We start from the raw sequence: 15,071 nt of genomic DNA, 5'->3' as shown, positions 1-15,071 counted from the left end.
GTAGGACTTGTTTGCTTCTATTAAATTCTTTCTCTGGTTTCAAGTGGAATTCCATTTTATTGATATTCACCTACCTTGCCAGGTGAGCCTGGCTTTAGTTTTGGCTCTTTTTGTGGTTACTTTTCTGGTTCTGTAGTTTACGAATTAGACCAATATTGTATACTAGGGTGGTAGCAATTCATAGGATTGTTTTGAGTGGGTATTTGGCCCTTTTGATCACAGAGTCTTGTCAGGCTTCAGGATTCTTTGTTTTTCCAGGTATAAGTTCTTTTAAAATGTGTTTTGAGTTGAAGCTTCCTTTAAAAGGTTTAGTTTCTCAGGACAGGCCCATGCTGGGCTGTGAATCCAAGGTCAGACGAAAGGCAGCTAATATGCTGATTGGAAGTTATTTTTCCCAGAAACTAAACAACAAGCAATTCAGTGGCTTGTCTCCCAAATTGATTAATACTTCATACCCATTGTGTTGGAAAGTTTTTTTTTAATCTGTTTCTGACTTTGAACAGTTGACGTTAACAAAACAGAATGTCGTACATCAAAAAGGCATTTGAAAGCAGGATGCTGCTCAGGCAGTTGGGCATCAAAAGGCTGCAGAAGACTGGAGACTGCAGGAAGAAATGCTTCTCCTCTGGGACCATAGGGCAGAATACAGAGGGGCTATTCTGTTTTAAGTTATGTAGGATGGCCCACCGAAGTGGGGTAGCATTGCACGTTCATTGTATATCATTTTTAGATATATTTAAGAAGGAGATAGATAGATTTCTAGACACAAAAGGCATCAAGGGGTCTGGGGAGAAAACGAGAATATGGTATTGAGATAGAGGATCAGCCATGATCATATTGAATAGCAGAGCAGGCTCGAAGGGCTGAATTCTCTATTCCTGCTTCCATTTTTTATGTTTCTAGATCATTATGCAAAGACAAGTTCCATTGATCTAACTAAACAAATCTGATCACAACTATTGCTGTGTGTGTTTGCCTTACTGTACAATCAAGCAGCTTATTGATTCGCACTATGCTTTGCGTCACCTAGTCTAACTCTGTCTGACTTCACTGGGATTGAAGAAATATAAGTACAAATGATACTAAGATCAGTTTCAGTAAAACAATCTTTTTGCAAAATACTATGTGCATTTCAGGCCAGGCAGATAACCTGTAGAAGCAGAGAATACAATGTGTTCACACTGAATTACAGTTCTAGAAGCTATCTTTTATAGGGTTTCTGATATTTGTCAGTGAGACTGTCACCTTGTTCCTGATAGTGATTTCATCATAAGAAATATAGTTTCATCATCAATATAGTTTCGTCATAAAATAGTTGTGCTAAAGTCTATTAGGAATGTTTATTAAGCTTTTACATATTTTTTTGCAGTTCAAAAATCCTCTTATTATGCTGCTTCTGGCTTCGGCTGTTATCAGTGTTCTAATGCACCAGCTGGATGATGCAGTCAGCATTACAGTGGTAAGATATGGATGTTCATTTAAATATATACATATAAAAAAACATTTCATATACAAATTGGGAACCAAACATGTCACAAAAATGCAGTCAAATTAAATCTAACTATTTATAGTTAACTAGAGACAAACCGAGGCCCAGAATGAGGGGTCACAGTCTCAGGATACAGGGTAGGACATTTAGGACTGAGATGAGGAGAAATTTCTTCACTCAGATTGTGGTGAACCTGTGGAATTCTCTACCACAGAAGGCTGTGGAGGCCAAATCACTGAATATATTTAAGAAGGGGATACATAGATTTCTAGACACAAAAGGCATCAAGGGGTATGGGGAGAGAGTGGGAATATGGTATTGAGATAGAGGATCAGCCATGATCATATTGCATGGCGGAGCAGGCTCGAAGGGCCGAATGGCCTACTCCTGCTTCTATTTTCTGTGTTTCTAAATACAGGGCCAAATCTCGCTGGAGCGGGGCATCTCGCTTTGTGCGCCGTTAGACTTTTTCCTGCACCCTTCAGCTGGAAAATAACATACGCTGTAACTTGCTGGAAGTGCGAGCTGATAATGGCACGGTGGGGGCAACGGGGCATCTGGGACCTCAGTGAATGACGGGACCAACAGTCTTTCTCCTTAACCAATGAGATTTAAGGATCGAGAAAGAAACAGAAATGACGGAGAAGGAGGGTGAGTTAGAGTCAAATCAGGTACAGAAAGAGAAACAGAGAGAGGGACAGAAAGATTGGATAAAGAGAGAAGGAAAGTAAGAATTTTTTTTGACATTTTAAATTTCAATTTTTAAAAAATCTCTAACAACAATTTACTACATGCAGGAATGAGACGCAACAGTTTAAATTGTCCAGTTTCTGGGCTGGAGAGGTTGATCGGCATTGCATTAACAATTATGTTGTTATGCTGTTAAGTATGAGCTCTAACTTTCTGTGGCGACTTTAACGGACAATCAATGTGAAAATCCAGCAAGTTCTTCGAAATAACGGGGAGGTTGAGGGCGAGCTGCTGTTTGTGCGATGCGAACGGTGGAGTGACTTAAATCGACCAGCAAGTTATGGCGATTCACAGCTCATGGTGTATCTCTTCTTCGCCTGGACTTGCTGGCTGATATGCGCATTAATAACAGCGTGCGTCGTGAACTCGCTGTTATTTTTCCAGGAAGATTTGGCCCATAGTCACTTTCTAGTGCATATGATTACAAGTGTTTTAATTTTAGATTTTTATATCAGTGTTCTGTCATTGTTTTGCTTAGTAGGATCATTAATCTGTTTCCCCACACAATACTTATTTTATTTTAATTATATGGGGGCATAAAAGTACTTCGTCATCATTGTTAGTTTTACACTAAATTAACTCCATTTGTCAACTTCCTGGTGTTTTCTTCCTATAGAAAATTAATTACAATTCTGGTGTGGACTAATTGCACCGTTTTTTTTCTCTCTGAAAGGCTATACTAATTGTGGTCACAGTTGCCTTTGTACAGGTTAGTGTCTCTTTTTTGTATTCTACTAGAAATTTGGTCAAAGCTGGAAATGTAATTTATGTTTTTAACTTGTCTGCTGTATGTATTTAAACCTTAGAACACTAGCATTTCAGGTAATACTAAGCTACCAGAACCAACAACTGTTTTGACATTTCAGCTCATGTGCCATGGACCATAAACTAATACTAATATTACAGTAACAGTGAAACTTTTTGTCAGGAATAGCCTTATCACTGTAATAAATTTTACTGCTAAAATAAGCACCTTAAAACTTGTCAACTTTTAAAATTTTATTTAATCTTTTATCTGCTCTACCTATTTTTGCTTATTTACCCTATTTACTCTTCTCCCTAAAAGTAACTTGAATTTTATGTTTTTCTGTATTTTTAAAAAATTGTTGTGACATTGTCAGCCTTGGCTCAGTGGTAGCACTTGCGCCTCTGAGTCAGAAGGACATAGGTTCAAGCCCCAATCTAGAGACTTGAATGCATAATTTAGGCTGACACTTCAGTGCAATACTGACGGAGTGCTACACTGTTAGAGGTGCCGCGTATTAGATGAGTTGTTAAGCCGAGACTCCCTCTCCCCTCTCAGGTGTACATAAAACTATTCGAGGAAGAGCAGGGGAGTTCTCCTGGCATCCTGGCCAACAATTATCTCTTAACGAACACACTAAAAACAGATTATCTGGTCATTACCTCATTGCTGTTTGCAGGGCTTTGCACAATGCAAATTGGCTGGTGCATTTCTCTACAGCATTCAAAAGTATTGTGAAATGCAAGTTCTTTCTTAAATACCGTACTTATTTTCTTCTGTTTCTGGTGTCCCATCATTCATTCTTAAACTGGAAACATCGAAAGGCTTTTTTTCTCAGCCAATTGAGCTTCAATTGGCTGAGAAGGCACTTGCTGTATTGTTCATTTCTTTCCCAATTTTAATCTTTCTAGAATTTTTCTTTTCATTAGGCAAAGGATGTCAGTGCTGGGGAATGGTTTTCTTTCCCTCTCTTTGTATTGAGCGCTGACCAGATGCAGAGTAAGGCTTCCGCTACCTTCTCCAGTATGTGGTTACACTGCAACCTCAGTGTTTTATCGCCCTAACAACATTGGGCACTAGGAACGCCCTTGTGTTCCTGACGTACATGGATGTTGTTGCAGCAGCGAGGGGATTTAAAATTATAGCCCCAGGTTAGCCTCTGCAACAAATTGCAGAGTGGTTGATTGCACAGAGTAAGGTATTATTTAAGAAGACTGGTGTACTGGTACAACTTTCAATAACTGAGAGAATTGATTTATGACTAATTGTGGGCAGTTTTATGATATGGAGTTGTACAGAGTATGAATTAGATTGAGACAAGCTGATCTCTTCTAACATAGGCCCCTTAAAGCCAAGAAAAATATGAGTCGACACTTATTTCATCCCATTCCTTCCAAGTCCAAGCCACAAAGGTAAAAGGACAGTGTGGTAATAAATTGTGCTCCTCTCCTATTCCCTCAGTGCTTCATCATAGTGACAATTTGCTTGGATCACTTTTGGCTGTTGCCTTCAATCTTGAAAAGCTCAATTAGATCACTTCAAAGTCTCCACTTTTGCAAAGAAAAAAGCTCAGCTTCCTTTTCTTTCCTCATAAATTGTTGATGCCTGAAATTGACCTTCCTTTTCCTGATTCCATTCTGACTATCCAAGTTCGCCCACAAAATTGTTTCAAAAGTTATCCCTACAACAGATGTTAAACTTGGGTTTGTAGCTTGCAAATATTTCTGTTGACCCTTTTTAAAATAATGAGAGTTATGTTGGCCACTTTCCAGTAGTTTGATTCAGGATACAGTACTGGTGGTCATGGGTTTCTCACTGGTCCTGAAAACAATTTGAGATGACGAATTAAGAGTATTGCATGAGAAGCTTATTGGCACAACATTAAAGACATTGGCTTAAGCAAGATTTTTTTCCTATAAACACTGATTATTAAACATTCTAAGTAAATCTAATTAAAATTCTACTTTGCATGTTGAAGGTTCAAAACATGATTTAAGAATGTTTGCCATGCGCTTTATTTTCTGCCAAGTAGACACAACCACCCAAAATTACGTCACTCTCCAAAGAGACTATCACTGAAATCTAGGGGTTTTAGCCTGTACTCTGTTTAAAAACAAAATGTAGAAATGTGGATTTCAGTTCTTTTTCCGCCTGCCGGTGCAGTACATTGCAGTCATTAATATGAGACTGGACTGACAACAGCACAGAAATAGGAAGTGAGCTTGCTAAATTTAGTTCCGTGACCGTACTGTTTTAATATCCTAAAAACTAAATGGATACACCGTTTAACAGAAGGCACTTGCTGTATTTTGATAAGTATTCAACCAAACTAATTGCTGGAGAATGCAGCCTTGTTTTGTTTATATATAACATGTACAGGTTAAAGAATTTCTCAATAACTGAAAATGATTTTTTGAACCTGTAGTGATGACAATACAATAAATAATCCTTCAGTTTGAGCATCATTGCACAATGACAACAGATTGTGGATGCTGGCATCCACACTGACAGCTGCTGTCCATGCAAAAGCAGCCAGAATAGGGATGGGGAGGGAGGTCCCACAAAATTAACTGTGTATATTGCGTGAAAGTTACGGATACCTCTGATTGATTAAAAGAAAGTAATTAAATTGAAAGGTTGGGATGGCTATTGTAAACTCTCAAGCTTTGCTCTCAGTATGATGATTAATGAACTCTCTTTATTTAATTGCTGAGGTCCATAAACACCATAACAAAAGTGAATTAAGTAATATTGCAATTTTAGCCTCATATGCTTGTGCGTGTCCACATACACAATTTACTATGTTGTATGTTTCATATATGATGGCAATACTTTATTATTTTTGCTCATTTCCTACAGGAATTTCGGTCTGAAAAATCCCTCGAAGAACTGAGCAAATTGGTTCCCCCAGAATGCCACTGGTATGATTTTTGTTTTGTAAACATAATCCTATTTTATCCTTTTCCACGGAGAATGTAAGTAGGTTCCTTCATGGCTATTGTGTGCAGCAGCATAAGTGAGCTGAGCACTGTAATTAACATGGAACATGGGAGGCTATTTGCTAGCCATTGGTTCCAGTTTTATTATTGTGACATCAGCTATGCCATGAGAATCAGACTGTGATTCACGTAATCAGTAAAAGGCAGGAAAGAGATTTCTGCCATGCTATACATTTATTGTTTCACATGATTTACCTAGTGTACATATCTGTTGCTAAATCGACTATTTATTTCAGAAACCTGTCTTTCTTTCTCCCTCACCTGCTCTACTGAATGCTTAGCTGTTAAAGACATGCATAACTGGGCTATACGGACGAGAAGGTCCCAAGTTCAATTACTCGTCTGTGCTGAGTTAGTTCATCTGAGCTGGGGTGGCTACTACAGTTGACCTCAGAGCCCCTGAGCTAGGGAAGGGAGAATTGTCTAGTCTTCCATTCCTGGTCGCTATGCATGTGTGCAGACTTTGTAGTTCAGCCCATGAAAGAGAAAGCATCAACCTATTTTTTGCTTTCAGATGCTGGCTAATCTGATGAGTATTTCCATAAAGGTGTTTGATTTTTTTTTAAACATAAGGCTAGTATTGCTTGAAAACAGACAACATCTTTTGTTAGCACAATGAAATATAATAAATTTGGAAACTGAGTACCACAATAGGTTAGATACAATCCTTTCTCCTCTGGGACATAGCACAAACTGATGAGATGAAAATTTCTTCTGTCGCTGATTGCAAGCATCCTTCATCTCGATCCAGTTCCTAGTGGGCATGAGTCCATAGCACAAAATTGCCCCTGATTTGGCTTAAATCCAGTGGGAGGCCACAGGATGGATGGTGTGGAAATCAAAAATGTCACACTAATGCAGCAGGAAGTGCTCTTTTGGGGTTGGTGCTGAGGCACAATTTTGGGACAGAGTAAGGGCGAGCTTTACTCTACATCTAAACCTCGTTATACACAACCTGGGAGTACTTGATGCTAAAGCAGACTTCCCGAAATAGATAATGTTCCATTCCCAGCACTAATGTTCCTCTGCTTGATGAGAACGAAAGTTCACATACAAAAAAAAGTGTGATAAATGTAATGAATTGGTCCTAACAGCACTGCATACTGTTTTGGCTTGTGTTCGTTTTACTTTAGTGTACGGGAAGGAAGGATGGAGCACTTGCTTGCCCGAGAACTGGTTCCAGGAGATACTGTGTGCTTGACTGTTGGTGATAAAGTCCCTGCTGATCTACGTTTGTTTGAGGTATTGTACTGTCTACTAGAGTAATATTTTTTGTTGCTAATGTTACATCTGCACTTCATTCCACAATTTCTTCCTTGAAGCTATGTGGAAAGTTCAAAATTACATGCATATTGTTTAGAGTTATTTTTAGTTTGCCGCATTGTATTAGAACATTGACCCCTCAATTCTGTGACCATATCTCTTTTGCTGTTATGGGTCCTCGGTGATATTAGTATCAGTCCATTTCCTAATTTGGTTCCTAAAAGGAACCAGCCATAGACTTTTATGATGACACTTGTACTGCAACTTTATTCAACGAAGCCAACCTGATAGATTTTTGAAAGGAAAATGTCACATTGATGCATTGAAGGTTGGGTGCTTTTTAGGTTAAAATTCTAACACAGGACCTAAGCACAACAGGAGGCTGTTAGATTCTTAGAAGACTTGGTATTTTCATTGCTGAATATTGGGGAGGGCCAAATTAATGTCACAGTTATATAGAGCCTTGGTCAGATCCCATCTGGAATACTGCATTTAGTTTTGGGCACTGCACCTCCGGAAGGGTATACTGGCCTTGGAGGGGTTGCAGCACAGATTTACTAGAATGATACTGGGGCTTAGAGGATTAAATTATGAGGACAGATTGCATAAACTTGGCTTGTATTCCCTTGAGTATAGGAGATTGAGGGGTGACCTGATCAAGGTGTTTAAAATGTTAAAAGGATTCGCTAGATACAGAGAAGCCATTTCCTCCGGGGCATGGGAGGTGAGAATCAAGAACAAGGAGACATAAACTTAATATTAGAGCTAGGCCATTTAGGAAGTCAGGAAGGCCTTCTCCTACTCATATGTTCCCAGCAATGTTATCCCTCTCTGAAGACCATGTATGTATGTGTTTTGTATAAACATTTTTTTAATTGTACAAAAATCAGAGTATGAAATAGCATTAAAATGGTTCAGATTCTAGTGTTGCAACTAGACATTATATAATTTAATTTTTCAATGTTGGCATAATGTGGTAGAACAAAGGCATAATTTATGAAGACAGATCTCACAAAACTGACCCTAGTAATCCCTGAGAGCACAAAAGGCTCAGAATTTGTGCTGAGATGTTAATGGATTCCAGGGCCTTCCCATGATCCATCCATGATCCAACAAACCTAGTTGAAATTCCACACCGAAGAGAATGACTTGCAAGTGACAGCATTATCTGGGTTTTGCAGGCAGAAGTAGTGTATAAAGCTTTGCTGCTAGTAGATGTTTCAGGTTTAATGCAGAAATCTGAAATGTAGCTCACCAGCTGTTGGGTTCCTCCTGAAGGTCTTATTAAGCATTGATGTCTGTTTCATTATATAGTAGAGTACTTCCTGTTCGCTACAGTGTCATGGGCGGATTTAGGCATGAAGTAGGCCAACCTCATCTCATCCAATGACAGAATCACTTTGTTCCTGTGTCATATAATTTTGTGTTGCAAGTTGTCTCGTTTGCTCTGGAACTAAATTGGCAACTAGGTAATATGTTGCAATTGAGATGATGCAGCAGCTGCTTATTGCCGCAAGCTTTGACAATTATCAGTAGCTATAGGGTCTGAGTCGGACTTTGATCCTTGCTTATGGAGAGACACAATGTTTTCTGCTTTTTGCTTAGATGAGAAAACCAGTTGACAGGCACAGTTGAGACGAGTGAGGAAAGGGATCAACTGGTAAGTCAGCTAGAATGTTCAGAACCCAAGCTCCTACACTACCTGGGCCAGTGTGTTTCTCACTGATAATGGTGATATTGTAAATCAAAATAAGGAAATGGCGGACATGTTAAATAATTACTTTGTGTCAGTATTTACAGTAGAGGAAGAGGATACCATGCCGGACACCCCAAAGAAACTAATTTTGAATCAGGGATGGGGAATCACCATAATTAACGTAAGCAAATTAACAGTAATGAAGAAAATAATGGCACTAAAGAGTGACAAACCCCCAGGACCAGATAGTTTTCATCCCAGGGTTTTAAAGGAAGTAGGTGAGAACATTGCAGGTGCCCTAACGATAATATCCCAAAGTTCTCTCGATTCAGGAACCGTTCCTTTAGATTGGAAAATTGCATGTCACTCTGCTATTTAAGAAAGATGAGAGGGAAACCAGGGAATTATAGACCAGTTAGCCTAATATCTGTTGTCGAAAAATTACTAGAGTCTATAATTAAGGATAGAGTGACTGAACACCTTGAAAATTTTCAGCTGATCAGAGAGCCAGCATGGATTTGTAAAGGGTAGGTCATGCCCGACAAAGCTGATTGAATTTTTTGAAGAGGTGACTAAAGTAGTGGACAGGGGAATGTCAATAGATGTTGTTTATGTGAACTTCAAGAAGGTATTCAATAAAGTCCCTCATAAGAGACTGTTAGCTAAAGTTGAAGCTTGTGGAATTGAGGGCAAATTATTGACCTGGTTAGGAAATTGGCTGAGCGGCAGGAGACAGAGTAGGGATAAATGGGCAGGTACTCAAATTGGCAGGATGTGACTAGTGGTGTCTGTATTGGGGCCTCAACTATTCACTGTATTTATTAACGACTTAAGTGACTGGATAGAGAGCCACATATCCAAGTTTGTCGATGACACAAAGATAGGCAGCATTGTAAGCAGTGTAGATGGAAGTGTAAAATTACAGAGGCATTAATAGATTAAGTGAATAGGCAAAACTGTGACAGATGGATTTCAATGTAGTCAAGTGTGAGGTCATCCACTTTGAACCTAAAAAGAACAGATCAGAGTACTTTCTAAATGGTGAAAAGCTCGAAATGGTGGAGGTTCAAAGAGACTTAGGAGTCCATGTACACAGATCATTAAAATGTCAAGGACAGGTACAGGAAATAATCAGAAAGGCTAACTGGATTTATATCTAGAGGACTACAATACAAAGGGGTAGAAATTATGCTACAGCTATACAAAGCCCTGGTTAGACCACACCTGGAGTACTGTGTTCAGTTCTGGGTACTGTGCCTTAGAAAGGACATATTGGCCTTGGAGGGAGTGCAGCATAGATTTACTAGAATTATACCTGGACTCCAAGGGTTAATTTACAAGGAGAGATTACACAAACTATGCTTGTATTCCCTAAAATTTAGAAGATTAAGGGGAACTGAGGGTAGATAGGGAGAAACTATTTCCACTGGTTAGCCTAAAAATTAGAACCAGGACTTTCAGGAGTGAAGTTAGGAAACACTTCTACATGCAAAAGGTGGTAGAAGTTTGGAACTCTCTTCTGCAAACGGCAGTTGATGCTAGCTCAATTCTTACTTTTAAATCTGAGATTGGTAGATTTTTGTTAACCAAAGGTATTAAGGGATTATGGTGCTAAGGTGGGTATATGGAGTTAGATCACAGATCAGCCATGATCTTGAACATTGAATGGCGGAACAGGTTCGAGGGTAAAAATTGCCTACTTCCGTTCCTATGTTCAGCATCAAGCTGCTGAAGGAGGTGTTTTAACTTTTCTTTGCTGACCTTGATTTGGTTAATTGGGCGGCCACACTTGGAGGGAAGTTTTTGCTACTGGACTTTGGACTTCAGCTGACTTTTCAGTAGTTGTGGAGGCTATCATCAGAATGAAACTGAAGCCGCAGAGGTGGAAGGGGTTGTATGCTGCACAATGTAGTTCCTTTTTGCAGACCTTTACTTAATGTGATTTACTGCAAGGTTGGGCTTTCCTATCCTCCTTGCCAAATTGTTTTAATCAGCTGTTGGTCTTTGCAACTTATTAAAGATATTCCACCTCTTGGCCAATTCTTTAACACACTAAAGTTGTGCACCCGTACTATTATATAACTGCGTAGATGCAATGGAATAAGTGATACATATTTGTTTGGAAGTCTGCACTTTAACCCTATTACCATTCGGATGGCATTACTAAACATTGTTGGTTCAGAATTATCCATTAACTTCTCCCATTTACATGCATTGCTGCAGTGCAATATTTAGATAAGACTATTAGTAAAAACCTCTATATTAGGTATTCAGACAAGAAATTGAGTAACAATATCTGTGCAGTCCATCTCGTCAAACCAGGTAAATAGCAAATGTTGATAGACTTTGGAGCCAACTCAGTTCATTGAGTAATGATATCAATCCAATGAACTCTACTAACTTAATGTTTAGTGAACTTGTATTCTTTACTTGGTTCAAGTGCATCATCTATTCCTGTTTTCAAAAGGGGAGCTGTTGGTGCAGCACCAAGGAATGGAGGAATGTGGGTTCAAGTTACCATTCTGCTGAATGCCTAATTTGAGCTGCACTGTGTGGGACAATGTTAGGTGGAGACCTGGGGGATAATTTTAACCCCACAAGAATGGGTGGGCTGGGAGGTAGGTAGGTCGTAAAACCGCATCCCGGCTCAACACGCCCACTTCCAGGTTTGACTCGGGTGCATTAGGATGCGTGTGCGCGTAGCAGAAGCCCGAAAGTCCCATCCCCACTTAAAGCGGCTGGACCGATACTTAAAGGGGCAATGCAGCTCATTGCGATAGTCAATGCACTTAATTTTTTGTGTATTAGAAATGTAAAAAAAATGTAACCTTGCCTGTTTGGGTTTTCCATCACTTCCGATTCACATCAGATGAAAGCAGGCGAGAAGGGCTGGATCCATGAGGTGAGTGCCCCCCCTCCCCTTACCAACAATAGTGGACCTTCTCCCCGATGGTGGACACCCCCCCCCCCCCCCCCCCCGATCTTCTCCAAGGCCCATCCGATGTCGTCCCCATTCATGCGATCTCCCTCCCTCCCTCCCTCCTCTCCAATTTGCAGCTCCGTTCCCTCCCGACAGGCGGGCAGCCAGTATGTCAATCTTGGCTGCCTGGTGCGTGGGAAACCCGGAACCGCAAATTCTCACCTTCAATTGAGTTGTGATGGCAGAATGTGATGCACTGACTTGACTTCCAGGTTCCCCATGCGAAAATCTACACATGTGCTGGGTTCCCAGCTCTGAGCTAAAATCATGCCGCTAGTATCTCTTCAAAAGAGCGAGGAAAGATCAGATAAGGAGTCTTTGCCAGGCTGTTCTTATACTGTTAATGCCAGCTGGCAACATTGGTGGTGGCCAGCGAAACAGAATACCTACCCCACATTTGACTGTAGGAAGTATGGGGAACTTGCAAAGGGAGGAAACAATGGGAGGAGAGAAAGAGGCTGCAGACACTTATTACATCTTCCAAAAAAAATGATACCTTTCTTCAATTGTAATAAATCCTAATGTTTAAATTAGTACCATCTCTGGCTGCAATTTGTGTCTGTATGGCACGGTAACAGGAAACAGCATTTGGATCCTGAACTTCAATTAGGAAAATAATTATAATGAGTATCTTGTAGTTGGTGCACAGCAAAAAAAGGATTTGAACAGCAATGCAATGTATGATGGATAGATTTGCCGTAAGCAGTCTGCCATTCAAGTGTTGCTGTTGCAGAGCTATCAAGCAACGGGCATGCTCCCCATTAGGGGAAAAAGAAATTTAAAAATCTATAAATGCAGGAGGAAAGAAATTACAACAGAAGCTGTTTTCTGATGAAGGGTTAATGCCCAGAATATCAACAGGCCTCTCCTGAACACCACTATCCAGCACCCTGTCTTGTAAAAAAAAATAGAGAATATAGCTGAAATTTGAAGTTACTAAAGTCACGGGATGCAGAGTACTTAAGAGAAAAATGAGATACTGTACCTGAGCTTGCATTGGATCTGGTTGGAACAGTATAGGAAGAGGAGGAGAGATCAGAGTGGGAATGGAAGAGGCCTGTGAACAGAATAGAGGTGTTCAGCAAAGTGGTTACCTTATCTATGTTTGGTCATCTCTATAGAGGAAAGCACATTATGAGCAGCGAGTATACAGTATTCAAGATTGGAGGAAGTACATGTAAATTGCTGTCTCACATGGAAAGATATGTTTGGAGCCTTGGACAGTGAATGTGGGAGGAGGTAAATAGACAGCTGTTGCACTTTCACAAACTGCTGCAGATGGTGAAAATGTGAACACAGGTATCGAAAGCAGAGAATGGAGGGAAGTGCGCTAGGTGACTGGATTGTTTCTTTCAAGTTTTTTTTTCTTTCTGGAATTTTCCCAATTCCTGTTTGTTTTTGTGGGTCTGTCCCATGCCTTTTTACTTTAACTATTCCTACTTTCTTTTCTTTTACTATCTTTCCATCACCTCATAAAATCTAACTTTTTTATTAAGAAGTTTGCAGGTCATTTAAACCATTACGTCTCTCTCTCTGATCGGAGTATCTGTTATTTCTTCCCTTTCCTTTTTTCTCTCTGTATATCTCAATCTTACTTAAATGCTTGATTATCTTTGTTTCAGTTCAGATGAAGGGCTACAGCTGAAACATTGACTTGTCATTTCCCTTTATAGATACCAGCTAACCTGCTATGTGTCTCTAGCGTTTTATTTAACATTAGTGCTACTGTTATTTTCTAGTTGTTACTGCAGATCGTTGTTCAACTAAACTTGTAATCACATCATAACATCAGTCAGTAAGGGCTTAATTCGCTGTAAATGTCCTGATCAGAAATTGTGTTATCGGATCTGCTGCTAGGACAGAAAACTGGATGTAATTAGAGTGATTTGCAAAAGTCCAGTTAATTTTTATGGTACCTGACTTCCTTGATACAATAACCTGCTTTTAGTCAATCTGGAATATCCATTCTCTATTTATTCAATGTTAAGAAAATTGCAAAATTTAACACACAAGGATGAACAAAGTTTAAACAACAAAAGCTGAGTTGTAGGTTGTCCTGTTTTTTAGGGTCAAAATTGCAGAAAATATGTACTGTACGCATTTTTTTCTAGCTGAGTGTGGTTTAACGATATTTCACCAGACTGATTTCATTCTGCCGAGTTCGGAAAGCAAATTATTTTTCCATTTTGTGCTTTCATGAGAAAATGATGGGTGACCTAGTTCTTGTGTGATTTATAATTTTTTTTCCTCCGAGATAAGCATTCAAGCAGATTAGATCATAGACTTTGACTGACTTTAAAAGATTGCTCATAGGAATTATAGTCAACATGCTTTAAATATTACTTTTAGTGACAAAATCTGAAGTCCATAGTGCTACTTTGTAAACTAGACTTAGATTCCTAGACTTATTAATAGCCACTACTTGAAATGTCATTTTATAAACATGGTCTTTAAATAAATGATCTAATGCTAAAATAGGGGAAAGGTATTTCTCAAGAGTGTTCTGCAGTGGTAGTTTTTAAACCAGACTATCTTTTTTTAAACGTGTTCACAGTTCAACAGCTCCTGTATAGAATGTGGTGAGCTCCAATGTGATTGTGCAAAGGGATTGCTACTGAGCATCGCTGCTAGGCAGTGTTAAGTTTTTGTTTCTGCAGGTTGTTTTAACCTTCACTGAGTCCACATGGAACAACATCAGACGGTAATTGCCAGATCTTTATCTGGTTTCTGAGGTGCATTTTTAAGTCTCAGATGTAAGCAAGAGTTATAAAAGAAAGTGGAAAGTTAGCAAAAAAAAATGGATGTTCAATGGAAAACTTGTTTGTGGGGAAGCATGTTATTAGGAAGAATCTAAATGTGCTTAATTGGTTGAAAATCGTATTGGCTTGTTCTGAAAAGGCATTGCTGCAATTTAGTCCCAAAATAGTTATTTTTCTGAGCATTTGTATGTACCCTCTGATGAAGGCATGAACTCCTCCTTCCCTTCCACCCCCTCCTGCCCTAGTATTCTCCCCTTTCAGGTTCACCTACTCCTGCAGGTCACCCAAGACCTGACAACCGAACAACAGTGACATGGGAGGTGGCCTGTTTACCTCTGTGCAACCTCTTTTGGGAGTGTGTGTTGGATAAGAATAGAACCAGGCTCAGTT

At 39.5% G+C, this 15,071-nt stretch overlaps 1 protein-coding gene across 2 annotated transcripts in view; it reads left to right on the top strand.

The window, feature by feature from the left end:
* The window catches only part of atp2c1 (ATPase secretory pathway Ca2+ transporting 1), a 103,089-nt gene that overhangs the window by 44,344 nt on the left and 43,674 nt on the right, over positions 1-15,071 (top strand). For both annotated transcript variants that reach the window (XM_068001842.1, XM_068001843.1), the window contains 4 exons: positions 1,370-1,459; positions 2,913-2,948; positions 5,844-5,905; positions 7,117-7,225. In XM_068001842.1, coding sequence (XP_067857943.1) covers positions 1,370-1,459; positions 2,913-2,948; positions 5,844-5,905; positions 7,117-7,225 — 297 coding nt within the window. The remainder of the gene's footprint in view (positions 1-1,369; positions 1,460-2,912; positions 2,949-5,843; positions 5,906-7,116; positions 7,226-15,071) is intronic.

Source organism: Heptranchias perlo, chromosome 2 (genome assembly GCF_035084215.1).
Source record: "Heptranchias perlo isolate sHepPer1 chromosome 2, sHepPer1.hap1, whole genome shotgun sequence".
NCBI lineage: Eukaryota > Metazoa > Chordata > Chondrichthyes > Hexanchiformes > Hexanchidae > Heptranchias > Heptranchias perlo.
The sequence above is the reverse complement of the archived record's forward strand: the minus strand, read 5'-3'. Positions and strand labels throughout refer to the sequence as shown.